Raw genomic sequence first — 27,851 nt, 5'->3', positions numbered from 1 at the left:
GGGGGCCGCGCGCTGCAGCCAAGCCCCCCCCGGGACGCGCGGACTCCAGAGCTCGCGGGCGGGAATCTCCGTTTATTGGCCCGGACGCGCTACAAGCCCCGCCCCGCGCCGCCTCGCGCCGCCTCCTCCTCGGGCTCCGCCGCCGCCTCGCTCCGCTACGCGCTGCGGGAGAAGGGGACACGCGACACGCGGCGTTACAGCTACTCCAAAGGGCGCTGGGCAAACCCAGAGCCCGAATTCGCTCTAGACCAGAGTCAAGGACTCAGCACAAGAGTTCAGGGACCAGATACTTTAATTTTGCAGATGACTGAGGGATGAAGATTTTGGGCAGCTTTTTAATCAGTTTAGCAGAGGAAATGGGTTGTATCTTGCAGAAAATTAGTTTATCCAGGAGTACCATCAAATTCAGCAGTTGTTGCATAGCTTGGTAAGTGGCTGTATTCCTACTGCACAATGAGTAGACAATATTTTGAAAAATAAACCTGCGAGTATTGAAACAACACCATTTCTGACCTGCTTTCACACATGTGGCTACATCTAGACTGGCAGGATTTTCCGCAAATGCTTTTAACGGAAAAGTTTTCCATTAAAAGCATTTGCGGAAAAGAGCATCTAGATTGGCACTGATGCTTTTCCGCAAAAGCACTTTTTGCGGAAAAGCGTCCGTGCCAATCTAGACGCGCTTTTGCGCAAAAAAGCCCCAATCGCCATTTTCGCAATCGGGGCTTTTTTGCACAAAACAAAACTGAGCTGTCTACACTGGCCCTTTTGTGCAAAAGCTTTGCGCAAAAGGACTTTTGCCCGAACAGGAGCAGCATAGTATTTCCGCAAGAAGCACTGATTTCTTACATGAGATCGTCAGTGTTCTTGTGGAAATTCAAGTGGCCAGTGTAGACAGCTGGCAAGTTTTTCCGCAAAAGCAGGTGCTTTTGCGGAAAAACTTGCCAGTCTAGACACAGCCACGGAGTCTTTTATCCTCATTACTGAACTGTGCCTAACATAATAGGTCCCAATCCTGAATAGGGCCTTGGAGTACTTCCATAAAACAAATAAATAAAATATAAATGGTAAAATGAGAGCACTCATGTTACCTATTTGAAACTCACCTTTGATTGTCCGACAGGCTCAAGTCTTCTGATCTAGATTTAGATTTTTAAAAAATGAGAGAGAATATTACTTAAAATGAATTAAATGCTTCATATAATCTCAAAGCTACAGAGCATATTTAGTTCTATCTCTTTAAAATTCCAGCAATTCAAAAGAGAATTTCTTGCTATCAAAGGTGAATTCTAATTGACAAATACAGAGTTCCTATAAAATACATAATTTTCCTGCACGACAGGAAGACTTTTAAAGTGCAATTTCTGTAGAAAATGCTATATTATGAAAATGCCATATATTGACGTTGGCCCCTGTCCTGCATTAGATTCCACTAGTGCAAATTCTTGTGTATCCATGAATTAAATGTAGGCTTGGCAGAGTTATATTTTCATGTTTAATAACTCTGATAGTATCAATGTTTACTTCTACCTATTTAAAGGTTCACAGTTGTATAATAATTGTGGATTTTTTAGTCTCAAAGGGGGTCGCCACCAGGTTAGTCTGTATCTGCAAAAACAACAAGGAATTCTGTGGCACTTTAGACTATAACCTTTTGTGGATAAAACCCGATGAAGTCGTTTTTACCCATTAAAGCTGATGTCCTAATAAATTCACTAGTCTCTAAGGTGCCATGGGTCTCCTTGTTGTTTTGGTGGGTTTTAGGAATTTTTGATCTGTATGCATTGACATTTTCACAGCTATAGAAAGTTATGGTGAAGGTCAGAGGATAATTATTTAATGACAGTGGACACTGAGATTCAACAAGACAAAACTTCATGACCATTACAACAAATTGGCAACATCACATATCAAAATAGCCCAAGTAAATCACTTAAATTAAATAGCCAAAGTAAACACCCTTAAATCACAGTCAAGTAAGTTTTCTTTTTCCTTACTTTGCACATCTGCAGGGTTTATTATTTTCCTTATTTTGTGTATCTGCAAAGTCTGATTATTACTGATGGACATTTTTGTTGTTGTTGAATGGTGTGCGTACAGTTCATTACTGACACCATTGAACATCTAATCCTTCTAAGCCTATGTACATGGGGCTGGCAACGGGCACAGGCATCAAGACCCAAGCTGGGAGATTGTGAGTCACAGTTTGGGGCCATCTTTCTAAAATCAATTTCCAGATTTCTTTGTTTCTTCATAAATGTAAATGCCCTTATTTTGTCTCACACTCTCCCTTCAATTTCCCTTACTCCTCCTGGAAGCAGGACTAAGAGCATTGACCGGAGCCCCCTTCACTATTCAAATTAGCAGCTCTTCACTAGATCCACTAATTCGAATCCTGGAAGATGAGAGTGGCAGCTTCGATCTTCTCTGTAGTGTAGACATACCCCAAATGAATACTTGGAAATAGTTAATTAGGTGAATAAAATGATTTACTCGTCAGCTTCTGAGTCCTCCTCCTTTAAGCACAGTCTGCTTAATTCATTCCATTTTACAATCATGATGATAGAACCAACAAGGACAGGCAGAAAGAGACAGAAACTTAGCAGCAACCAATTCTTCAAAGTGGCTTGAGAAGCTCTTTCTAAGACCATATCTAGAAAGGAAAACACGTAACAGATTTCACAAGTCCAAGCTGCTCAATTCCTTGCATCCTGTGTTGCTTATTAAGGAGACGAGAGAGAAAGTTATCGGAGACTATGAAAGCATACAGCTCTTAAATACAATAAAATATTGTTTCCATTTGGTTAAAAAATTAAAAACGTGTTCACTTTGTATAGAAATTTATTCATTTCCTGAATCTCATGTATAGTTGTAGCTTAATAAACTAGGGTTACTTACTGGAATGAAGTTCTCTGAGTAAACTGTCTCTGCACATCCAGTCTTATGACATAACTATTTAAAGCAGTAAAATTACTGGGAGAACATACAACTACCTTCAGGACCTAGCATTCAGAACTGAGGTTACTGAAACCTGACAGACTCACTCCTCCCTTAGTTCCAGTCATCAAGCTGTAAATCTGACTGAAAACTCCAATGAAGTAGGGTGCATGAGTGTGGATGAGCAGCAGAATTCTAGTTAACCTTCCTCTCTTATTCAGGCACATTCTTGCTCTTGGAAGACTAATAAGCTGTTATTGTGTTCATACCGGAAGGGTTGTTTACTTTCCTTAGACTTAAGAGTTTTGATATCAAAGTCAGGCATTATGTGTTACAATGAACTTTTCAAAGCAAAGTGACTGTGTCTTGTAGTTTAAATATTTAGGCATCAATTTTAACAATAAAGAAAGAAAGACACTGATCATGTTAACCAAAATGGACAGAGTGCAGGCAGAGATTAAGAAAGCTTCTCTATGGAGCCTTCTCCTCCAATGGCAGATTTCCTTCCAGAGCTCAAAACCATTGAATTGAAGAAACTGGCAGAATGTTAAGACACGGGCTTGATTTATGAGCCCGGTGCCCCCTCTGTTCATAAGATAATGCAATACTTCAGTATTTTCTTGACTGAGCCACTGGTCTTACTGCTTCTTTGCATTATGGTTTCACCTTTTAATAATTACAGGCCAGACTCTGCTGAGAGCTGTGTCCATGCAAATCAGAAATAACTGAGACTAGAATTGTCGTAACCACATAGCACAACCCCTCCCCCATTCCTCATTTCCTGTATTATAAATGTTCTCTTTTTCACAAAAATATAGAGTTTCAGTGTATAGCTACCCCATCACCGATGGTGTGATTTTCTGGATATTATGATGACATGTTTATCTAAGATGCCCATCACCAGAGTGTCTGATCACCATTCTTTTTTCAGTGAAGAGTGCATCTACAAGCACCCTAAACTCGAAGTAAGATACACAAAATTTGAGCTACACAAATTGCGTATCTTATCTTGAATCTATTTCGAAATAGCTTATTTGGCGTATCTACACAGTGCCAAATTTCGAAACAACATGCGATTTCGAGCCATCCCTTAACCCTGGTGCAACGAGGTTTATCGACATGTCAAAATAGTGCACCCGTTATTTCGAAAAATAGTTCAAAATAACAGGCGGCTTGTGTAGACACAGGGTAGCTATTTGGGGATACCTCCGGTGTCCTGAAATAGCCGTGCAGAGTAGACGTACCCTTAGAGAAGAGTCTCTGAATTCAGGTCAGTGGGATGTAGGGCTTTTGCTCAGATTACTAACCAGAGTCCAAAAATCGAAATCCACTGTCGATACTCCCCCCCACTGCAGAGCCTTGTCTGCGGCAATCTGGAGGGCTCCAGCCAGGATTACAATGACAATGCTTCTTATTGTTGCATACCTGAAAACACAGGGGAATGTGGCAAAATTACTCCTTTAGACAGTTGTCCTCAGAGAGTACTGTTGCCTACCCTCTACAGCAGGGGGTTTTCAAACTTTTCCCATTTGTGAATCCCTAGAAAATTTCAAATGTAGGCGCACGGCGCTTTGTAAATCTTAACACACAAAGATTGCCAGGGATCTGCAAACAACATGTTGAAAACTACTGCTCTAAGATCACATCTTTCTTGTCAAACTCCGTCTTCTAGCCAGACCGAGGACCAACCCTGCTCCCATTGATGCCAATATGGATTTTAGTGGGATACATTCAGGCCCTGAATACTGCTGCATAGTCTGACAGGCCAGAAAATATACCAGACAATGAGCTGAAAATAAGACTGTGCCTAAACCTCCTCCAAAAGCTGGATAAATATAATGCACAGTCCCTGTGTGGCAATATGCAGTATTTAATGTTCCTTGCCCCAGAGAGGAGGACTGACTTGCCCACGGTCAACATCAAGTTAATGGCAAAACTGAAATTAGAACTCAAGGACTTCCCAGCTTTCCATCCTGTCCTCAGTCCACCATACCAGCATGGTTCCTCCCGCCTGCTACACCCATGTTACGTTGTTTATAAATCTACACTCATTTGGTCATTTGCAACTCCCTCCTGTTCAGAGATCCAGATCTTTGTTCTACTCTGCCAAGCAGCTCATCATTTCATAGTTATATTGAGCATAGCAATCTCTTTCAAATATTCTGATTTCATTGCTGGTTCTAAGAAAGCAAAATGGTGTCAACTGTTTTACTCAATTACTTCCATAAATAAATGGCAGTGGCATATTGATTTTGGACCTCGGGTGTCAGCCAAAAAGGGCTTTTACAGCCAATCCCCAGACACTTCAAAATGGGACTTTATAAGTAAAGAACTTCCTAAACAATATTCATAGAGGCAGTAACGCCAACATTGTAATATTATTATTACTTACTCCATGACCATTGCATTTTACTTGTGGATTACAATCATATTGCAGGGCTGCATAAAACTGGCACGTGCGGTTTAGACAAACCTAAAAAATGAAAGTTTCAGAGGGGTATCCATGTTAGTCTGTAACTGAAAAAAACTTAAAAAATAACTAATAGTCTTGCAGCACCTTAAAGACTAACACAAATGTAGATGTATCATGAGCTTTTGTGGGCACAACCAATTAAACAACAAACAAACCCACAGCATAAAATTCCAATTCAGCTGAGTCTGACAATCTTAGCGTTTGATAGACATTGACTGCATGCTCTGAAAAGAAGCCTAGGATGGAAGGGCCATAAATATTACAGCTTTACAGAAATATTCTAATGATTGCCAAAAGTTAATTGGCAATGCAAAGTGATGTGTTCTGTAGGGATGGCAGATTAAGAAGGGAATAAACGATGAAATAAACGATCCTGTTAATAACCACAAATCTACAAGTACCATGTGTTTATACATTTAAAACCAAGGCAAAAAAATTTTGATTTGTCAATACACATGCTTTCCAAATGCCACCATCACTGCTGGGGTTCTTCCCCTCCTCTGGTGAAGTTTATATCCCATTGGCTGCTGGGCCCATTGCTAAGAGCCACTTCCTGCTTTGCTCTTAGAAGGGTGCATGAGATGCAGCATGCTTTTCCTGTTCTGTAGCACAGCTCCAATATGGCCCCCCAGAGGGTCAAAGAGTCCAGGACAGCGATGGGCAAATTAGGCTAGTAGGTTGGCCACATGAGTGGTCTTCCTTCATTTCAGTGGGCCACAAGATTGTTGTATCCCGGTATTAGGAATAGAAAATCCAGTTTCCTCAGCGAACTGGGCCCTCCACCCATGGGTGGGCCCTGCCATGCTGGAACAACCCAACCTAATCTTTTCAATCTCTCTTCATAGGAGGTTTTTTTAAATGCCTCTAATCACCTTGTCACCCTTCTCTGAATTCCCTTTAATTCTGTAATACAATAGCCAATACTTCACACAATATTTTATTATATATTTTTAAAATGTGTGTCTGGCTGAGAGTCCTTTTGCTCAAGAACTCCTTCTAAACAGAAAGAGCTAGAACCACCATTTGGTATGCAGCTTCCTCTTAAACAAGGTAAGAGTTTGGCTGTACCATGACAGTGGGGTGTGCCTAGAATTCAATTGTGTCTCATAAAATGAAAAGGGTGGGGTCTGGGAGAAAGGAGTTATATGGTAGAAAGACCACAAGCAGGCAGCAAGGGGCCAGAAATGGGCATCAGGACAGCTATAACCCCATTGTGCCAGCAGGGATAGAGAAAGGGACAGCTATCTACTATATATTTCAGAGAGTTTGGTTGTGTGTCTGTTTGTCATCCCCCCTGCCAGGACATGCACCCCTCTCGCAGCTGTGCCTGCTGCTTCAGCAGCCATGGAGAGGCGCTTCTCACCTGGCCCCAATCTGCTACAGTGATAGAGGGCTGAGATTGTCTTCTCTCCATGGGGCAGCCTGCATCCTGAACCCATCATCTACAGCCCCATCCCAGAGCAATGATTGAAATGAAGACAAACAGAAGTTATTTGTGTTAAGGACTCGAGCAATGTCAGGTAAATCTTCTAGTTCCAAATAACGGTTACCATCATAGAATGGCATTATAATATTTTTATCCCATTCTTGATGTATCCAAACATCTTGTTCAGTGTTTTGACTGCAGCTGAAGTAGAGGTCCTCATTAAGTAGAGGTCCTCAATAAGCTGTCCTGAATGATGCCCCGGTCCCGTCCTGAGTTGATACAGTTAAGTTAGAACTCTGCAAAGTGCATCAGAAGTACAAATTTTCCCCACCAATATGCTTTACTTTGTGTTTGCCAACACTAAACTTTATTTGCTATTTTGTTGCCCACTCACATTTTCTTTTGGTGCTAAGTAAATAAAACATCAGTAATGAATAACCTTAAGCCACGTTGCCAAGCAATAAATATTTCTAAAACCTAATTAGGTTTCATAAAGTCTCACATATTGAAATGTTAGATGTTTATAAATTATTTCCGTACTTTTCCAGGTCCACACTCTGTGCCTTCTTTAATGAGGAGAGGGTCATTCTCTGTGGGTGGATTCATATAATCTAAAGATATGCATACATGGTCTCGCACTTGAGCATAAATAATAGCAGCTTTTTCTTTAGTGAATGGAGTGCGACTTGGATATGTACAAACTAACTTTCCACAGGTAACATCCCTATAAAAGTCAATAGCAGAGGAAAATAAAATGAGACAGGTGACCCCTGATTTGCCAACACATTAGAAAAATGAAAGAGCGGAGCACAGGTGGGTTGTTGCACATATTAGATTGGGATAGAGGTCATGAACAGGGCTAGGAAGTCAGAAGACTGATCCCTGAAATAAGGAGAGCACTGATGCACATCCATGGGGCACACATAAAAACATCAGCTCAAAGGCTCATCTAGCCCAGCATCCCATCCTTGGAGAGGAGCGCATGGCGCTTCAGAGGGAATGGACAGAGCAGGTAATCAAGTGGTCCATCCTGTCACCCATTCCCAGCTTCTGGCAATCAGAGGCTACGGGCACTACACCTGCCCCATGAGTTTTGTGCTTCCTTGTGCTTCCTTGGTGTGTTGCGGATTACACTTCAGAACATTTTTTTTTCAGTTATGTTCATTCACTGCCCATGCCTCAACCTTGATCTACCATATGCTCTTCAGGTGGAAGAAGAAGCAGGTATGCACGGCACTGAGTTCTGTTCTGTTCAGTGTGGAGCATTACTACTCCATAACCACATCTGGGTCAAGCACAGCTTCTGCTAATGCCTGCATTCCATGCTGCAGGAGCAAGGCCTACGGCTAATGTAGAACACCTGCGACTAAAGGGGAAGGCTGTACTAAAATTTAAGCATCCTTACGACTGACCCAATAGATAGCAAACATTTGCACCAGACAGCAGAGGAAAGCAGAAATTAAAGATTTTTTTTCCTTAAAAACATACATCCAACCACAGGTTTTAAATCCTGTCTTCTGATCATTCCCACAGTGTCCAAACCTATCTGTTTGACTATTGATTTCTTCATAACATGCAAGAGGAGCATTTTTAGAACCTGTAAGTTTTGAGATAAGATTGAATATAATTAAAAAGAACACAAAATCATGTATTAATCAATCAGTCATTCTAAAGCGCCTAGCATTGCAATATGTATATGCTTTACATAGATTAGAGAAAACCAGGAAGGATAAAAATCAGTATTAAAAAAATCAGATACCTTTCTGTTCAAACTGTATTTTTATTTAAATTAAATACGTTTTTCTTTGAAGAAAAATAAATATATTTTAAAATTAAATTTCAAATTGTAGGAACCTATTTTAAGGCCTAAATGTACTATAATCTACTGATCATTTAAACTAAATACAAAAATAATATTAAACAGCGTGTTCGTTGCTGAAGTTTTAAAGAAAGTCAGGCCACCGTACTGGTAGAAGTCAGGATACGTCTACACGGCAGGGCAAAAGTTGAATTAAGATATGCAACTTCAACTACATCGATTGAGTAGCTGAAGCTGAAATAGCTTAATTAGGCTTTTGGGTCTGTCTACACAGGAGGAAGTCGAAGGACGAACACTCTTCTTTCGACGTCCCTTATTCCTCATGGAGTACGATAATGTAGTATCAGTGAACTGGGCACTGATGGGCAGTGCAGTGTGCAAGGGAGAAGGAAACAGAAACCAGTGTACACACAGACAACTATGGCAGAGGGGGGGGCACCTTGCTGCAAGCATTGGACGTTTTGGAGAGGGTACTTCCCCAATCTTCAGTGATTAAATGCTTCATTTTGGAGGAGAAACCCCCTCATGTCTCCTGAAGGAACAGAGCAACAAGAATGATGAAAGGTCTAGAGAACATGAGCTATGCAGGAAGACTGAAAGAATTGGGCTTGTTTAGTTTGGAAAGGAGAAGACAGAGAGGACATGATAGTGGCTTTCAAATATCTAGAAGGGTGTCACAAGGAGAAGGGAGACAAATTGTTCTCCTTGGCCTCTGAGGATAGAACAAGCAGCAATGGGCTTAAACTGCAGCAAGGGAGGTTTAGACTGGACATTAGGAAAAAGTTCCTACCTGTCAGTGTGGCTAAACACTGGAATAAATTGCCTAGGGAAGTTGTGGAATCTCCATCTCTGGAGATATTTAAGAGCAGGTTAGATAGACATCTATCAGGAATGGTCCAGATGGTACTGGGTCCTGCCGTAAGGGCAGGGGACTAAACTTGATGACTTCTCGAGGTCCCTTCTATGATTCTATAAAAAGCTCATTCAAAGGTGAAAAAACCATAGTGAGATAAAAAGCAGCTTGTTGGCCTCTCCCAATCCAAGAGTAAAAACTAGGTGTGAAAGGAGAAGATATAGTAGGTTCTAACATCATGCTACGCTCATGACGGCAAGTTAAAGTATGGATTGGATAAATGGACCGTGGGGGATAGAAAGCTGGCTAGATCATCAGCCTCAATGGTAGCGAGCAATAGCTCCATGACTGGTTGGCAGTCAGTATCAAGCGGAGTGGCCCAAGGGTCAGTTCTGGGTCAGTTTATCTTTATTAATGACCTGGCTGAGGGGATGGATTGCACCCTCCACACGCTTGCAGATGACTCTAAGCTAGGGGGAGAGGTAGATACACTGAAGGGCAGCAATAGGGTCCACAGTGACCTAGACAAATTGGAGGGTTGGTCCAAAAGAAATCTGATGAGGTTCAACAAGGACCAGTGCAGAGTCCTGCCCTTGGGACGGAAGAATCCCCAGCATTGGTACAGGCTGGGGGCCGACTGGGTAAGTAGCAGTTCTGCAGAAAAGGACCCGGGGATTACAGTGGATGAGAAACAGGATATGAACCAACAGTGTGCCCTTGTGGCCAAGAAGGCTAGCAGCTTTCTGGGACGCACTAGTCGGAGAATTGCCAGCAGATCTAGGGAAGTGATTATTTCCCTTTTTCAGCACGGGTGAGACCACATCTGGAGTACTGTGTTCAGTTCTGGGGCCCCAGTGCAGAAAGGACGTGGAGTCATTGCAGAGAGTCCAGCAGAGGTTAACAAAAAATATTAGGCGTCTGGAGCACATGACTTATGAGGAGGGCTTATTTCGTCTACAGCAGAGTGAGGGGGGATTTGAGAGCAGCCTTCAGCTACCTGAAGGGGGGTTCCAAAGAGGCTGGAGAGAGGCTGTTCTCAGTGGTGACAGATGACAGAACAAGAAGCGATGGTCTCAAATTGCAGTAGGGGAGGTATGGGTTGGATATTAGGAAAAACTACTTCACCAGAATGGTGGTGAAGCACTGGAATAAGAACTGGTTTTCTCGTCTGCTCTTTGGTTAGCAAAAGAGAAGATATATTTTACAAATTCATTTTAATTTACAATCCCCACTTCATTTTTATTTTATTTCTACAAAATCTATGCTTATGGGTTACCTCCATGTCTTTATGATGATGTTTAATATCACTTTATACCAGTGTTTCTTAAATTTTTTAAGACCGAGGAATACCAAACAATGATTGTTTTTATGAGGAACACCAAAGATTTTTTGTTGAGGAAAAAAAAGGTTGGGGGGGGGGGAAGAAGGGTCAGGGCAGCCATTTTGAACTCTGTTGTTCTCCGCGGCACACCTCCGACTGCCTCATGCTGTGGAACACAGTATAAGAAACACTGCTTTATACAAATAATTTGGTCACTCTGTGCTTCATTTCCTTGCCGTCAATAAAAAGGAAATAAAGATAAGTATTCATTTCAGATCTATGGGTTAAAGGGGCTAGATAAGTATGTTATTAATAATTATTATTATTACAGCATTGAGTTGAATAGATTTTAGAACAAAAAAGAACATAGTTGTCCCCATTACCTTTTCCATAGATCTTCTGACACTCTCTATCAGCCGACTGGCAACGTCCTTTGTAACAATAGGCAGTACCGTGTTCGCATCTGTGCCCATTCTGAACATACAGATCAGCTGGACAGTATGCAGATGACCCATTGCAGTACTCACTGAGATCACACTGACTATCAGCCACGGGTCTGCATTTCTTATTCTTTGCCATAATCTTGAAAAAGTAGGAATAGGGAGATTGTGCATGATTTATAAAGATTATGGTCTATAATGTTCAAATAACAATTTATGCAAAGCACAAGAAAAGATACTTAGGGTGAATAAGAAAATAATACCAACACACATATGCTGTGGAATGCGGTTATCACTGACTGTGACGAATGCGAGAATTCTTTGTAAAATTCTTTTGAACTGTATGTATGAGTTCAGATCACCCGTGACTTTTAAAAATCATTTTCCTTAATGTTTCCCTTGACATGAAATAGAAATTGATAGACCCCAAACTCTCTGTCAGAGTGGCCTTAGTGATTTAGCATAAGGCATGCTTCCCCTAAGGCAGTACAGAAAAAAGTCCCACCATACTTCCAGGAAACGTCGTACTTTTAGAGGTGTCAGCTTGTGGATGACATGTAAAAGTACGATCCTTAAAAATATTTCATTTTGAAGCCCTAAGACTACAAAATTATGCACATGCTTAATTTTCCACGTGTGAATAGTCCCACTGACCTGTCTGGAGAACTTGCCCCACTAGAACGTGCAGAGGTGAGATATATCCCAATGTAAACTTAAAAGAAAGGACGAGATCATCAAATCCCGGTGCTAAGGGAACCTTTATGTGGATGAAGTAAGGGAACTGAGTGGAAGGACAAACTGGCGAGCAACTCAGGGGAAGTAAATTCTATTTTCATCTCTACTATTGGTAGGCTTGACCATGGGCAAGTCACTTAACCTTTCTGTGCTCTGTTTCCCTGGGTGTAACATGGTGATAGTAACGCTTCCTTCCCCCAACCTTTGTCTGTCTTGTCTATTTACTTTGTAAACTTTTGGGGACAGAGGCTATCTTCAACTATGTTTTGTATAGGAAGCTGTATCGCTAAGATAGTGACAGAGGAGTTTGCTCTCCCTCGTGCAGTGCTGTTCTCTTCTTCTTTAAGTTCTAAAAACCTTCCATTGCACCTCACATTTACAAAGAAGGCAAAATTATTTAGTGGTTCATGTAGGAGACCGTGCCTGAGAATACCTGTGTTGTAACCCTGCCTCCATCTGGTTTATAATGTGATACGAAACAAAGTGGAGCCCACTGTGGCACTACCAAGCCTGTGGGGGTTTTGAGTGTTGACCAAGTTGATGATCTTCACCAGAGAGTTTCAAAGCCAAGACACTTTTTGACTAAACAAAAGGAATAAAAGGGTCAGGGCAGCCATTTTGAACTATGTTGTTCTCCGTGGCACGCCCCCCTACTGCCCATATCAAAAATATCGTCTGATTAAAATTAAAAGGGCTAATTAAAATGCTGCCTTTGGCCAAACACCACTCTTGCAAATGCCAAGTCCAGAGGTGAATCTTCACAAAGTGTCAGCACGGATTCACACAAATGGGAAGCTGGTTTTCACCTACAGCTGTGGAGTGAACTGGGTCTCTCCAGCTTCTGATCATCTTGAAGATACAAATTACCTTACACTTCTGGCAGCATAAACCAGTACCACACTGTGCTCCTCGCTTAAGTCTACAACTGTCAGTGCAGCATTTATCTTTTGCACAGTCCTGAAAAATAAACCAACAAAGCATTTGCTATTCTAAAATCTTTCTTCTTTAAAGAGTCTGTCCAAGATTATCACGCTGTAAAAATCACAACCTGAAAGATCCCCAAATTAAAATAAGTGTCAAGTTACAACAAAGTTAATTTGAACATGAAACACATTAATAAATATATGTAAGATCTCCAGTGACTCCCACATTTCAGTTGGGTGCTAACTCTCAAAGTGCGATTCTTCTAAACGGAGAGCAAAGGAAGCTGACACTACTTAGGCTTTCTGGTGGGGAGTACTAACCTGCGCTGAGCCACAGTCACACTGCTCTCCTCTTTCTACTATACGATTGCCACAGACTGAAGTCCGCTTGTAGGTCAGATTCAAATAGGGTCTGTTGGACAGGCATTCTCCTCCACTGTGTTTAATAAAACTTTTGAAATCTCTAATGCTGCAGCTGCTAAAGGCTTTTACCCCATTGGAAAGCCTAAAAAAATAATCAATGAAAAATTATATCAACTGAAAATATTCAAATATTTTGGAGTACTTAGATTCATTAATGCTACTTTCCAAAATATTCAGCAGAAGGACTTTCAGTTCATTTTATAAAACTTCATTCAAATAATGTCTTAAGAATAAAAATTGGCAGAAATTAGTAACTACAATTCATCCTTTTTATTATTATTATTATTATTATTAGAGATTTCCACTAATTTAAGTTAAAAAGGGATACCTAAGCATATCAGAGTTACTAACAAACTGAAATATATTTTAATTATTTTCTTATAAACGAAAACTTTATGTGAAAGATTTAAAAAAAAAATCACACCTCTGGGTTACTTATAATGGCCTTAGTTTCCTTTTAAAAAACATATACACAAAACCTTACATCAATTATAAAGTGCTACAATATCCTGAACCATTTTAATCCAATACACAGATCAAATCTCTTTGTATTGAGAAAAATAAACTGAAGTTGAACAATCTCATTGTAGAGCTATATTCTGGTGATGGTTTTTGTAACATGAACATCTATCCATAAGAAATTAGAAAAAAAATTGTTATAGCTCTAACAGAAGCTATTGATTTGATGAACAAATTACCAAGTGAGCTTCTGTAGCATGTGTTAGGCAGAAGAGTAGAATAGATAAACATAAAATAGATTCTTTAGCTTTATGAATTCATTTCATATTATTGCCACCAGACAGCAATGATTATTTGTCACAACTGACAAAACTGAAAACAATTCAGTGTATAGATAGTTTCACTGAGTTAGTCACAGGCATCAGTTTCCACATGACCCGTGGCTGAATTTGACTTAGTAGCAGCAGGATTACATGATTTTACTGGCAGTCCCCAGAGCCGTGGGTTAGCTTTCTGGAGCTCTCCAATGTAGCCCATTTTTAGCATATCTTGATCTGCTCTGAATTGACTATATAAGTAATGTCTAGTAAGACGTATGTTATTGAAAATACAATTTGAGAATTCATCATATGACCATGTATGTTTTATCTAAAAAATAATTAAAAGCAGAATCTTGAGGAGGGGGAAAGCAAAGTAATACCGGTAAATGCCATGGGCCAAATTTTGCATTGTTACATGCATGCAATCCCACACATTCAGTGAGGTTGCCCTTTTATAGCTAGGAGCAGACTTTGTCCAACAGAGTTCAGACTCTTTCCCCCATACTTTCTAAAAGATTTTAAGCACATGACTGCCAGTAACTATAATGATCACGCCAGACTTTGAAAATTAACCCTTTCCATGGAAAATCACACAAACAGAAAACTAATTAAATAAACATTACAAAAAACAGGAACAAACCAACAGCAAATTCTGTTCCACTCTAAGATCATTAACACAAGGAAAAAGGAACAAAAACAGATAATCAAAGCCTACTATAAACCTTAGAATCAGAATAACAGAACACTAGAACTGGAAGGGACCTCAAGAGGCCATCGAGTCCAGTCCCCTGCCCTCACCGCAGAACCAAGCACCATCTAGACCAGGGCTACTCAACTTGGAAGCCCCAGGGATCACAATGATATCCACAGCACATGCCAAGGGCCGCAACTTAAGTGTGGTTGCATATGCATGCAAATATATGCAAATAGCTTCTTTCACAGAGCGCTCCCAGCACCTTCTCCCTGGGGGCTAGAAATGCCGACACCCTGTACCCGTCTGTTCCAGCCAGCCCGTCCGCTGGCGTCTTTCAGTGCTCACCCCACCTGGGAGATGCTTCACCATTGTGGAGCGTGTTCCCAGTGGAGGCCACTTTCAAAGGATCCCACCCGTGTGTTGAGCCCCGTGTAAACCCAAACCGCACAGTGGGCCTCAAACGAGTGGGCCACATGTGGCCCACGGGCCGCATGTTGAGTAGCCCTGGTCTAGACCATCCCTGACAGGTGTCTGTCCAACCTGCTCTTCAATGTCTCCAAAGATGGAGATTCCACAACCCCCCTGGGCAATTTATTCCAGTGTTTCACCACCCTGACAGGCAGGAAGTTTTTCCTAATGTCCAACCTAAACCTCCCTTGCTGCAATTTAAGCCCCTTGCTCCTTGTCCTATCCTCAAAGGTTAAAGAGAATGATTTTTCTTGTAACTCCTTTTTAGGTACTTGAAAACTGTTACCATACCCCTTCCCAGTCTTCTCTTTTCCACACTAAATAAACCCAGTTCTTTCAATCTTCCCCCATAGGTCATGTTTTCTAGACCTTTAATCATTTTTGTTGCAATATAAATATGAAACATGCATACTTGCATGCAGATATGAAAACATATTTTCAGATATGTTTTTCAGAAACTATTTTGTGGTATAAAGAAGTGCCACTCAAAAGTTTCATTGATATCAAGCTAATTTGAGGGTGCTCTCCCTTCACTCACAGAACCATTTAAATACTAAGCCATGGTCACTGACAATATTTGAACTTGCATAGCACAGGAAAGCACTTCTAAACAATAACAATGCAATATTAGGTGAGGTATACAGGCAGACTTACACTGCCTTGGTGTTCATTACACAGATGGATCCAGGACACAGACAGTTCCTAGAATCGTCATATGCTATTCCCAGACTCAACCCCAGCAGCTGCGCAATGATGACTGAAAATGCTTCCAGTGTTACAGCCCTCTGATACTAAATAAGAGAGAGATCTGGAAATCATTATCAAAGAAACTCAGTTAAGGAAACAAAAACTGTGATAAAATTCTAAACTCTTCTGTTCACTGCCCAGTTAGGTTGTATTTTATAACACTGCATGTACTTTTATGTAAAACTCCTGAAGATGCTTGTCTTCAATACCAAACCAAAGTTCATGCTGGCTTACATTCTGGAAAATCAAACAAAAGCAAGGAGGATGTACAGGATGTGAAAAGCAATGCAGCACTTGACACAGAATATGTAAGAGAAATGAATATTGTATAATATATAATTGTTCTTACGATTCAATCCTGCAGGGTGCTAACTTCTAGCCTTGATGCAGCAAAACATTTAAAGAGGTGCTTAGCCTTAATTCATGAACAGTCCCAAGTTAATGGGACCACTCAGTATTTATAGATAAGCATGCTGAAGAGCTTTGCTCGATTAGTGCCAAAGTACTCAGCACCTTGCAAAGTAAAGCTCTAAAGTACTTTAAAGGGCTAGGAGGAGACTATAGACAAAAGTAGGCCCCCACATTCGCACTTCTGCTCCAAGATCTATTGAAGCACTTATGGGCAAATTTTTCTAACCAAGAAGAGCCTAAAGTCAAACATCCAAATGCATATTTAAGGCATCTCAAATACAAATGAGCTATTTCTCACAGGTGCTGAGTGCCCACCACCACTCCCTCTGAAGCCAGCGTTACAATGTTTACTAGCCATGTAGATCCGATAATACTATACCAGAGCAACTCCGCCAGCATACTTTCTGAGACACATCCTGCCTGAAAATGCTGCCCCTACATAATTAGGGTGGTTCCTGTAACTAAAACACGAAAACAGACTCTTGAGCATAACTATGTTCTTGGCAGCAGTGTTTAAAGGACAATGTGTTTTACTTTCTATTGTTTACAATAGAAACATTCTGAAAAGTCTGAAAATATTTTGTAAGCACAGTACATCTAGAATTATATTTATAATAATTCATAGTGTCTGTCCTTTTATTTTCTCAAGAGATGTTTGTAGATCATGTGGAATTGTGTTGGCCCAGTCTAAAAGATTTCCAGGGTGCCTTTTTAAGAATAGAAAAATGTTCTTCTTACACGAATAAATATGCCACATCATGTGGCCGTAGAACAAGGTAAGATTCTTTCCATTGTAAAAATCTTCGCAGTATCTCATCAGCTTCCCCTGCTGTATAAATTTTATTATTATCTGTCCAAAACTCCAAAGAAGACAGTACAATTGTTATATTAAGGGAGGTAAACATCTGAAAATACAACAGAAGAAACAGATATTCAATTACATTTGATGTGTAGCAGGATTTTAGTTTTATAAAGAATAACCTAAAGGCCCAACTTAGCAAAATGGACATCACACAACAGCTCTTGGGTGTGGAGGTACTTCCCTCCAGAATCTGAAAAACTAAAAGGAGAATGGGGGGGGGATTGCAAACAAATATATAGTGCTTGCCCAACAGACCAAACAAGTAGTTCTGAGAAGAGGGGTTTCGGCAAATAAACAGAGGATTCATAACTAAAAATATATACAAATAAACATCAGGTTATAAATCCTGACCCTGAACATGTCCACAACACTACAAATTCAGATGCAAAAAAAGTCAGAAGCTTGATGCTGGAAGTGTAGCAATTAAACATTGTTTCTCTAATTGCTATAAAGATCTGGCTGTCATAAACAAAAACTTGAGACTCAAGAGTTAAAATCAAGACTAAATAATTCCCTGGAGAAAATAAGAAAATCTAGAAAATCTTTGGCCTTTAATAGCATCAAAGTAAAACATCCACATTACATTTCAATATGAAACAAAAAAGCAGTTACTTACACTGTTCACAAATCCAAGAAGCTGGATTATTTGCTTTGTTATAACATCCTTGTCTGAACCCAGATATTTGTACTGGAAAAATAAGACAATTTTTTAAGTAACAGCTAAACATCATTACAGGACATTTTTTGAACATGCCATTTCCCTGACGCAGCAGTGGAACATTCACATGGGGCTCAAATTTGGAGCATTTAAATGTGTCTAATTATTTTAATTCTCAGTTTCCTTCCAATTCCATGAACAAAATAAGCACTGATCCTTTGACAAAAGTTATTATGTACCCGAGAATTAAGGATCTAATTCTGTCATGAGGGCCACAGAGTCTATTGCTTTGACCAATACCCATGGCTTGTTCAGTGGTCGGCCAGCGGGAGCAGCTGTCAGCCCCTGCCCAGAAGCAGCAGCAGGGCTGGAGCCATGGCCTGGGGCTGGAGCATCAGCAAGCCCTTGCCGCAGATCCATCGTCTGGGACTAGAGCAGCAGCTGCTGCCATCGGAGCAACAATCTGGGGCAAGAGCAGTGAGCGGCCTCTGCCACTGCAGCAGCAGCCTGGGCTGGCGCAGCAATCAGGCTGCAAGAACAGCAGTGGGGCTGCAGCAAAGGTCAGCAGCCAGCACCCAGCATTGCTCTGACTGGTAACCCGCGCCCCGGGGTATGTTTAGTAAAAGTCAAGGACAGGTCACGTTCTTCAATGAATTTTTCTTTATCACCAGTGACCTCCCCATGACTTTCACTAAAAATACCCAAGATACAATCTCAGCTTTTCTGACAACCCGTTATTGCATCCCGGACCTTTAGAAGGACAGTCTTCAAACGATGCATTTTGTGACATTTTAAAAAGTACCAGAAATATATGAAATAAAGCAAATTTGACTGATACAGACTTACCAAACCCTTGTCCACTACCACATACATTTCCAGATACCTGGGGGATTTGGTGACATCTGACATTGACTGCAAAAAAAAGTCTTCAATACTTAGTGATCATGTCAGTATTTCACCTTTTGTATCACTTACTAACTCTTTGTCAGAAGTGGATGTTAGCCATGAAAGCTTTCCAAATAAACCTCTTAGTCTTTCAGGGTACGTCTAGACTACAGGCTTTTGTCGACAGAAGTTTTGTCGACAGATACTGTCGACAAAGCTTCTATCGACAAAGAGCGTCTAGACTACAGCCAGACTACCAAGCTGCTTTGTCGACATGGTAGTGTAGACGCAAAGGACAGTTTACATGCAATAACACCTTCTGTTGACAGAACTCTGTCGACAGAAGGTGTTATGCCTCATAAAATGAGGTTTACCAGCGTCGACAAAACTGCTGAGTTCTGTCGACGTTATGTCGACAGAACTCAGCGGTAGTGTAGACGCAGGTATAGTTTTGTCGACAAAACTTAAGCCCCAAAGTCCACTTTTGTCGACAAAACTCTGTAGTCTAGACACACCCTAAGGTGCCTCAGGGCTCCTTTGTTGTTTTTGCAGATACAGACTAACACAGCCACTCTTCTGAAACTAGATTCCAAAAACTTCAGCATAATTTGGTCTTAATTTCTGTAGCAATATTAAGAAACCAGAGATGAGTATAAAATAAACGAACTGATTAAACAGCAGCTACCCTAATGGCACTTACTCTTCATTCTTAGCAAAACATCTAAACCAAGGAGCTACAGAAGTAATATGCACAGCTGGCCAAACCAGCCATATATCATCACTTCCCAGATTCTTAAAAAGTCAAAAATTGAATATTCTAATACCAGATAATTTCCGTCCTACTCCACTCTATGAGTTTGTCTCCCTTGTCCAATGAAAGGTTCTGTGGGGTCCAAGCCTTAAGCCCCAAACACCTCTGGAGAATGTCATGCCTCCTACGCCATTTGGGTTTTATTTTTGCCCTATAAATACCACCATTTCTCTGGTGGCTAAGGGTACGTCTAGACTACAGGGTTTTGTCAACAGAAGTTTTGTCAACACATACTGTTGACAAAGCTTCTGTCGACAAAGAGCGTCTAGACTACATCCAGTTCTGTAGACAAAGCAAGCCTCTTTGTCAACATAACAGTGTGGACGCAAAGGACAGTGTAGATGCAATAATGCCTTCTATCGACAGAACTCTGTCAACAAAAGGCGTTATTCCTCGCAGAATGAGGTTTACCAGCGTCGACAAAACTGCTGAGTTTTGTCGACGTTATGTCGACATAACTCAAAGGCAGTGTGGACGCAGGTATAGTTTTGTCGACAAAAGTCCACTTTTGTCGACAAAACCCTGTAGTCTAGACACACCCTAAATGTCCCCAGTGAATCTCCACTCTTAATAACTGGCACCAGCAACATCTTATTAAGTTTGCCAAATGGTTTCAACAAAAATACTGGTCACACTTGACATTACATCACAATCTACATTGCATCTTATTTAGAAAATACCAGACATTGATATTTTCTCATTTCCATTTTCTCAATTTGTTTCCCAAACAGAAAGTTCAAATACTGGACTGTCCAGTTCAAAACCGGACACCTGGCAACCCTACATCTTATCTGTCACCTTCTTTGACCCAGCAAATAGAATCTACACATGAAGTTCTAGGGAAGAATTTTCCCCCGTGGAAGGCCAAGGTTGAAAATCCACCCTCTCGTCAAGCCATGGTGGAAGGGCATCAAGAATGAGTTATTAAAGTCGAAATAGGGAACCAAAAGTCAGGCAGGACTATCTACATTCGCAAGTGGGAACTAGAGCTGTAATTTAATGCTGACAGTGAAACTCTTATCAGACAGATTTACAGGAGTTGTGCTCAATCAGCTAAAGCCATCCCCACTGAGACAGGATATACCCCTGAATATGGGACATTAGTAACATTGTGTCTGCAGATACCGGAGTGACATAGAGCATCATGTTCAGTCTAATGGATCATACTTCTTTAGCAATAGCTTAATCACAGTGCTATTTTTTTTTTACCAAAGTAAAAGCTCTCATATGCCATGAACAGGCACCAAGTTGCCCAATTTCTGCATAACACAGAGGGTCTGTCTACACTAGCCCCCTAGTTCGAACTAGGGTGGTAATGTAGTCAACCGGAGTTGCAAATGAAGCCCGGGATTTGAATTTCCCGGGCTTCATTTGCATGTTGCCGGGCGCCACCATTTTTAAATGTCTGCTAGTTCGGACTCCGTGCCCCGCGGATACACGCGGCTCGAACTAGGTAGTTCGGACTAGGCTTCCTATTCCGAACTACCGTTACTCCTCATGGAACGGATTAGGAAGCCTAGTCCGAACTACCTAGTTCGTGCTGCTTGTAGCCGCGGGGCACGGAGTCCGAACTAGCGGACATTTAAAAATGGCGGCGCCCGGCAACATGCAAATGAAGCCCGGGAAATTCAAATCCCGGGCTTCATTTGCAACTCCAGTTGACTACATTACCACTCTAGTTCGAACTAGGGTGGTAGTGTAGACATACCCAGACATAGTAATTAAATCCAGATTCAAAACAGTCCCAGTGAATTTCCTGTACCCTGCATTTCTGGTTCAACAGAATTATGTAATCCAGTATTTCTGAGCACAGATACTGACAGTAACATAATCTCTACCCTTAAGACATTAAGTGGCACTCACATCAATATCTGTATGCAGCTTGTAAGAGATGTTTCCAGACACCTTTTCTCTCCCTATATCAATGTAGGCATTTGAAAAAAGTGGGCTTTCTGTGTTTTCATTCTTTATTTGATAAATAATGTGTTCAAATCCAGGTGAAGACTCCAAAGGTTCAATTCCATAGCTGGCATTCTGAAACTGCAATAGACCCCTGAAAAAAAACCCAGCAATATGCAGGTTACATAAAGTCATAAAATGATCTGAATTTAAATGCCATGAGCTTCAGACCTTAAACATTAGACACCACGTACAGTGAGCATCATTAAAATGTTAGCATTCTCTAACTGTTACCACACAGTTGGATCTGGGATACTGAATTTTCCTAGAGGCATTATTCTAATTACTTACTGCTGTAATTAATAAAATATTTCATTACCTGAGCCCAGAGCAGGTGCTGAGTGTTACAAGTGAATTGGGGAAACCAGCAATATATCCTTGATAGTAGCAGTCATCCTAAATATTTTTTTTAAATCAAAGAAAAGTGAATAGCTTAACTTATCGAAAAGTATAGTTATCCATCCCAGGTCATCTCCACTTAGCTGTGCATTTTAGAGCCTCCACAGACACCTCCATGGAACTTTAAACATCTCAAAATAAAAGTGTTCAAGTAGAACACATCTCAGTATTGTGGCTCAAAATCTGAGGCAAGTGCCCACCAGAGTAAGTAGGCAGAGAGAGTTGGAGAGATGAGCGAGGGACTATAGGAGAAGGAACCTTTCCCCAAGGCTACAGAGAGACTTCCCAGCTGTTCTGCACAGGATGTTTCATCCTAATGGCTAAAGTAGTCTACGCAAGACCTTTACATGTCTCTCCTGTGGGATAGGAGAAAGGAGTCGGGAAGATCTGCATTTCAGAGTCCCTCAGCATGTTCATACTCACCCTGGCCTCCTCCCATTTCAGGCACAAGGGGCTCTCATGTAGAAGGGTTCAGTGGCAGAGAGCCCAGCATGTCCTGTGCAGTCTCCTAACATCTGCACCCTGGATCTTTTCCACACCAGAAAAGCCAGTACCACTGCACAAGGGTGCTCGGTGTCTGCGATTTGTCCTTACGATTGCATTCTTGCCCCCCACTTTTTCATCCTTCAATTTCTATCCGAGACATACAAATAAGCCCAGAAGGGACAAGGCAGCGAGAGTTCCAAGGTAATTCCTTAGAGATCCTAAGCTGTCTGCTCCCAGCTAGTTCGCCAAATTTGGAAATATGGTTTCTGAAGATGTGTCCCATCACAAAGGCTGGGCTGCAGCAAAGGCTCCAGCATGGGTCTGTTTGTTGTATTGCTAAGCATGCACAGCTCTCTTTTCCTGCCCTCAGATAAAAGGTGAGCACTAATTCCGAAGTTATACATAGGTATTAGCAGCAAAGGCCATGTGGTTGCAGGAACTGCTCACAGTTCTTGTCTACTTCCTGCTCTACTGTGCAGAAGGAATAGACAAACATCATAGTCTACCTCCAGCAAGTCAGAAGGGAATGCTGGCACACATCTGAGACAACCCCTCCCTGTGAGGGGCACAGGGAAGGAAGAACATTGAATCTGCTGACAGTGATTAAAAGAGAAAACAGGAAAGCAGTTGAATTCACCAGAAGGAGAAAAGGCAGAGAAAGAGTAGGAATGAAAGATCAGAGGAGAATAAGAAATGTTGGGGAGATACCAAACTACAGTAGTAAACAAAAGAGTCTTGAAGAGAAAGGGAAAAGATCAAAACTTTAGAAATTAAAGGGAAGTGAGGGAAGGGTGCGCCTCTAGGTGAGATAACCGAATGGGAGAGCAACTAGTGATCCACTTTAATCTCTTGGGATCCTTTCACAGATCCACCCTGGAAACCACAAGAAAGCAGTCTGAGAGAAGACATTAAGGACCCCTCCAAAAAGATGCTGCACTTCCTCAACTCCTATTTTTTTCAGAAAAGCACATTAGCTTGTGCAAGGGATTCCTAATAGAGTTAGGCAATGGATTACATTAGGAGAAAAGGTAGCATCTGCCCAGTTTTAGTTAAATCCTGAAGTAGAGAACCTATGGGGGACAGCTTGTGATGGAAGATCCAAACATTACCTATGGCAAATGGACAGGACAGTACAAAGTCCTCTGTTTTCCTGTCCTGGCCTTCCCTACTGAGTTTAAGCATAAATGATATGTGTGTTCTATTTGTATACATTGTACAAGTTAACTACAACAAACAAAGTTAGATCTAACTAGTCACTGTTTTTGAAAAAGTTCCTAATTAGCCAACCAAAATAAATTTCAAATAATTAATCTTATTGTTAATTCTCAGTGGAAATATTTCCTGGAAGAATATCATGCCAGGATTAGTAAAATGTCAGCAATAAATAAGTAAAGATAGAGATTTTCTGATATTTAAAAAAAAATGTAAAATCCCCAGAGTTTGTTTATAACAATTCTGATCTGAAAAAGCTAAAAAGCTGCAAAACAAATTCAATCTTACCTTAATATGTGGGGAATCAGAATGAACAGACCCCCCTTTGCTGTAAGTATACACCCTGAAATCTTCAGGTAAAAATAATCTATAAAAAAAGATACAAAACATTTAAATTTCAAAACAAAGATCACACATTCTTGCAGGTTTATTGAGCATCCACACTTCTTTCAACATGCTGCAATGATTTGCATCACCCCTAGTTTTGTTTCTGCAGTTACAATTTAATGTTGTATAGCTTCTTTCAGACTGAAAAATTGCTGTGTTAGATGGGGTGACAGTAATGAGTAGCCCTCAGATCACATTGGTACAAACCCTTCTGAGAATTCCAAGTTTTTCTGCGATTTGCCAGTCAGCTTCTCAATCTTCTTCAGTCTCAAGACATAAGCAGAACACAGGGATCTCTGAAAATACTTCCTACCAGAGACTCTTAGATTCTCCTATTGTCAATGCACAAAACTAGGAATAACTGAAGCTAAAGCAAAGAAAATACAGAAGTGTCAGCTTGAATTGTTTCAGAAACTTAACCAATGATTGGAAAAGAAAAGGAAGATAAAGAAAATTATCCAATACTTGAGAAGCCTTCTTAGAACCACATGATTGGCTTATAACAGATAAGAGCAAAAGGGTTAGGAACAGCACTTACTGTTGCTTCAGGTGAAGAGTATATGGTATCCTTTCTATTGTAATGACATAAGACACCTTGTCCTGAACCATCCAGAAAGACAGAGGGGAAAATAATTCAGTAACACAATATTTTGCAAAGCATAGTAATTCTCTATTAAGTATGAACTTAAATTAAAAATGCACCACGAATGTTTGAAAGAGCGCCATGACGCGATTATGCAAATGAAATGTGGGATATTTAAATCCCCTCTTCATTTGGAATTTCAAAGTGTCTAATTTACATCCCTTTGTCGAAAGAGGGATGTAGTCTAGACACAGCCTAAATATCCAAGACGCATGTAAATAGGTTTTCATCCCCTCTCTATTGTCATTGATAAAAATAAAATCTTGTATGTCAACAAAACCTTTCATCCCAAAATCTCAGTTTATAAAAATTCAAATAAAAAAACTGAAGCACGAGGAGGCATACTTGTTGCAAAACAAACAATACAATGACAATTTAGAGCCAGAAATAGGCTAGAACTCCCAGATTCTGTCTCCTGATCTGTCCTGCAGATACCACCATCTAAAACTTCTGTGGTATTGTAACTTGGCACTGGAAAGACACAGAAACTCACATTTAAGATTCAACAAACTTGAAGAAACAATTATTTTGCAAGCTTATATAGCCCTCAAGGCTGTCAAGTTTCACATCTGAAGCCCCATCTCAAGCAAGTCAATGAAGAGACTCCCATTGTCTTCAATGGGTTTTAGAATGGTTACTACTCATGACCTAAAAGTTATACACATTGAATTATTTGTAAGAGTGGGAGTTTAAATTGTAAATGTAATTAATAAATGATAAGTTGCCCTTTATTTGTAATTTTTAATCTACACGTTTTATCTTTTAAAACATTTTTAGTTCCACTTTAAGGTTATTGTTTTGCGTGTCAACACATTTTGCCACACATAGATTCCTTCCCAAAAACTCACTGTCCCAAGGGATGTTTCACTGCAACATTGGAAACACCTTACACACTACAGCCACAAATCTGCAACAAGGATTATAGCATTTAAAAGATTTTAACAAATTCTCAATGTCCTTCCACCTAAACATATGTATTATATAATTTAATAATTTAATTATATAGAAGAACAGTTCTATTCCGTAACTACCAGATCTCCAGTTATATTCGAAGATATCCTTTGAGGATGTGTGAGGTGCAAAAATATTTGAGAACCTAAAAGAGGGAAATATGTTAGTTATTTTTATGTAATGACATCACAAACATATCTGAATCAGACTCAAAGCTCTACTGTGCTAAGTATTGTATAGCGCAGACATAATTAGGTTCCTGTCTTGCCCATGCAGAATTTATCAACCAGCAAAGATTGACACACACATGCTTAATTTAGGTTAAAGTTAAGCATGCATAAGTCTTGGTAGGAACATGGCCTAAAAAAAATGATAAGTGAGGGAGAGATACAGGCAGTCCCCAAGTTACGCGTATCCGACTTACGTCGGGTCCGCAGTTATGAACGGGGCCCTCCCTCTCCCTGGTCTCCAGCAGACCAGGGAGAGGAAGCAAAGCGGCGGAGCACGCGGGCAGCGGACAGCCCAGACGCGTCCGCGTGTTCTGCCACTTTGCTCCCCGTCCTGCTTGTCTGCAGACCAAGAAGACGGGGAGCAAAGCAGAGCAAAGCCGCGGAGCTCGAGGGCAGCAGGACAGCCTCAGCGCGTCTGGGCTTTCCCGCTGCCCCGTGCTCCGCGGCTTTGCTCCGGACGCCTGTGGTACAGCAGCTGGGGCGCTGCCGGTTGGTCCCATAGCGCCGGGGGGAGCAGGGCTGGGGCAGGTAATGCCCATTTTTGAAGGCCCTTCAGGTGGCCAGGGCCCTGGACACAGGCCCTGCTGTGCGGAGTTTCCGGTTGAAGGTAACCAGGAGGCATCTCTCTGGGCTGGGGCGAGCGAGAGGGAGGCGTCCCAGAAGCAGACGACTGTGTGGGGACCCAGTGGACGACTGGAGGGGGTCTCACAGCCTGGAATGGTGACTATGAGGCAGGGATCAGTGACTGTGTGTGGGGGGGGTCTTTCCTCTTGAGGGGTCATTGCTCACAGCAAAGGAGGGCTGTGAGGGGGGCAGTGCAGGGAATGGCTGGGGGGTGTCTCTTCCTTAGTGGATGATGGGGGGTCAACACAGGCTGTGACAGGGAGCTTTGGGGGTCTGTGCCTTGGTGGGTCTCTCCACTGGCAGGTGATGGGGAGGTCAGTACAGGAAATGACGGGGCAGGGAAGAGGATGGGGGCAGTGCATGGGGTGGCTGTGGGGCTCTCTTCTGGGGATGATGGGGGTCAGCAGAGCAGGTGACGGGGGACTGGGGGCAGTGCAGGGTGTAGCAGGGTGATGGGGGACACAGAGGTGGAGGGCTCGGCGCGCAGTGCAGGGTCACAGGAGGCTGTGGGGATGGGAACAGTGGGGGCTGCACAGGAGGTGATGGGGCTGTGGAGGGGCAGGGCGCTGTGGGGGGCAGAGCAGGTGGGGGGGTCAGAGGGGCAGGGCGCTGTGGGGGGCAGAGCAGGTGGGGGGGTCAGAGGGGCAGGGCGCTGTGGGGGGCAGAGCAGGTGGGGGGGTCAGAGGGGCAGGGTGCTGTGGGGGGCAGAGCAGGTGGGGGGGGTCAGAGGGGCAGGGGGCTGTGGGGGGCAGAGCAGGTGGGGGGGTCAGAGGGGCAGGGCGCTGTGGGGGGCAGAGCAGGTGGGGGGGTCAGAGGGGCAGGGCGCTGTGGGGGGCAGAGCAGGTGGGGGGTCAGAGGGGCAGGGGGCTGTGGGGGGCAGAGCAGGTGGGGGGTCAGAGGGGCAGGGCGCTGTGGGGGGCAGGAGGCAAGTGGCGGGGGGGGGAGGATGGGGCAGCGCAGTGGACGGGGGCTGGGGGCGGGGCTGGGGCCGGGGTCAGGGCGCTGGGGGCGGGCCTGGGGCTGGGGGCGGGGTCTCACCCAGCCCGCGGAGCAGCGCGGCCAGCAGCGCCAGGCGCAGCCCCTGCCCCATGCTGCGGGCGAGTAACGGCCCGGGCTGGGGGCGGGGCGAACGCGGCGCAGGCCCCGCCCCCTGCGGGGGGGCGCTATCCCCGAGCCGGGCCCGCGGGCGGCGCGTTCCTCGCTCCTCTGCAACCCCCGGCCCCGCCCCCCCCCCCCCCCCGAGCCCGCACGAGCCGCCGCCTGCCCGGGGAGCGCTTCACACCCCCAGAGCCCCC

The 27,851-nt window shown here is 42.4% G+C and overlaps 1 protein-coding gene across 1 annotated transcript; it reads right to left on the bottom strand.

The window, feature by feature from the left end:
* On the bottom strand, positions 1 to 27,705 carry LOC102455918 (disintegrin and metalloproteinase domain-containing protein 32). The gene is made up of 21 exons (XM_075910921.1): positions 27,595 to 27,705; positions 25,783 to 25,847; positions 24,647 to 24,708; positions 24,010 to 24,088; positions 21,944 to 22,020; positions 21,529 to 21,718; positions 18,816 to 18,881; positions 17,928 to 17,999; positions 17,188 to 17,354; positions 16,829 to 16,910; positions 15,946 to 16,082; positions 13,249 to 13,432; positions 12,872 to 12,961; positions 11,213 to 11,411; positions 8,325 to 8,433; positions 7,377 to 7,560; positions 5,330 to 5,410; positions 4,245 to 4,362; positions 2,494 to 2,653; positions 1,107 to 1,139; positions 1 to 162 (listed from the first exon to the last, which is right to left on the bottom strand). Exons 1-21 carry the CDS (start codon positions 27,644 to 27,646, stop codon positions 156 to 158), a joined length of 2,214 nt encoding a protein of 737 aa, XP_075767036.1. The 5' UTR covers positions 27,647 to 27,705; the 3' UTR covers positions 1 to 155.
* Between the last annotated feature and the right edge of the window lie 146 nt (positions 27,706 to 27,851).

Source organism: Pelodiscus sinensis, chromosome 28 (assembly GCF_049634645.1).
Source record: "Pelodiscus sinensis isolate JC-2024 chromosome 28, ASM4963464v1, whole genome shotgun sequence".
Lineage (NCBI taxonomy): Eukaryota > Metazoa > Chordata > Testudines > Trionychidae > Pelodiscus > Pelodiscus sinensis.
This window is presented reverse-complemented; position numbering and strand designations above follow the sequence as displayed.

Bases quoted from the DNA above. Each gene is read 5' to 3' on its own strand.
- LOC102455918 (XM_075910921.1), bottom strand. From the start codon at position 27,646: ATGGGGCAGGGGCTGCGCCTGGCGCTGCTGGCCGCGCTGCTCCGCGGG. The intron at 25,848-27,594 runs GTGAGACCCCGC...TCCCTCTTTTAG, and splicing joins CGCGCTGCTCCGCGGGCTGG to GTTCTCAAATATTTTTGCAC. The intron at 4,363-5,329 runs GTAAGTAATAAT...CTGTGTTTTCAG, and splicing joins TAAAATGCAATGGTCATGGA to GTATGCAACAATAAGAAGCA.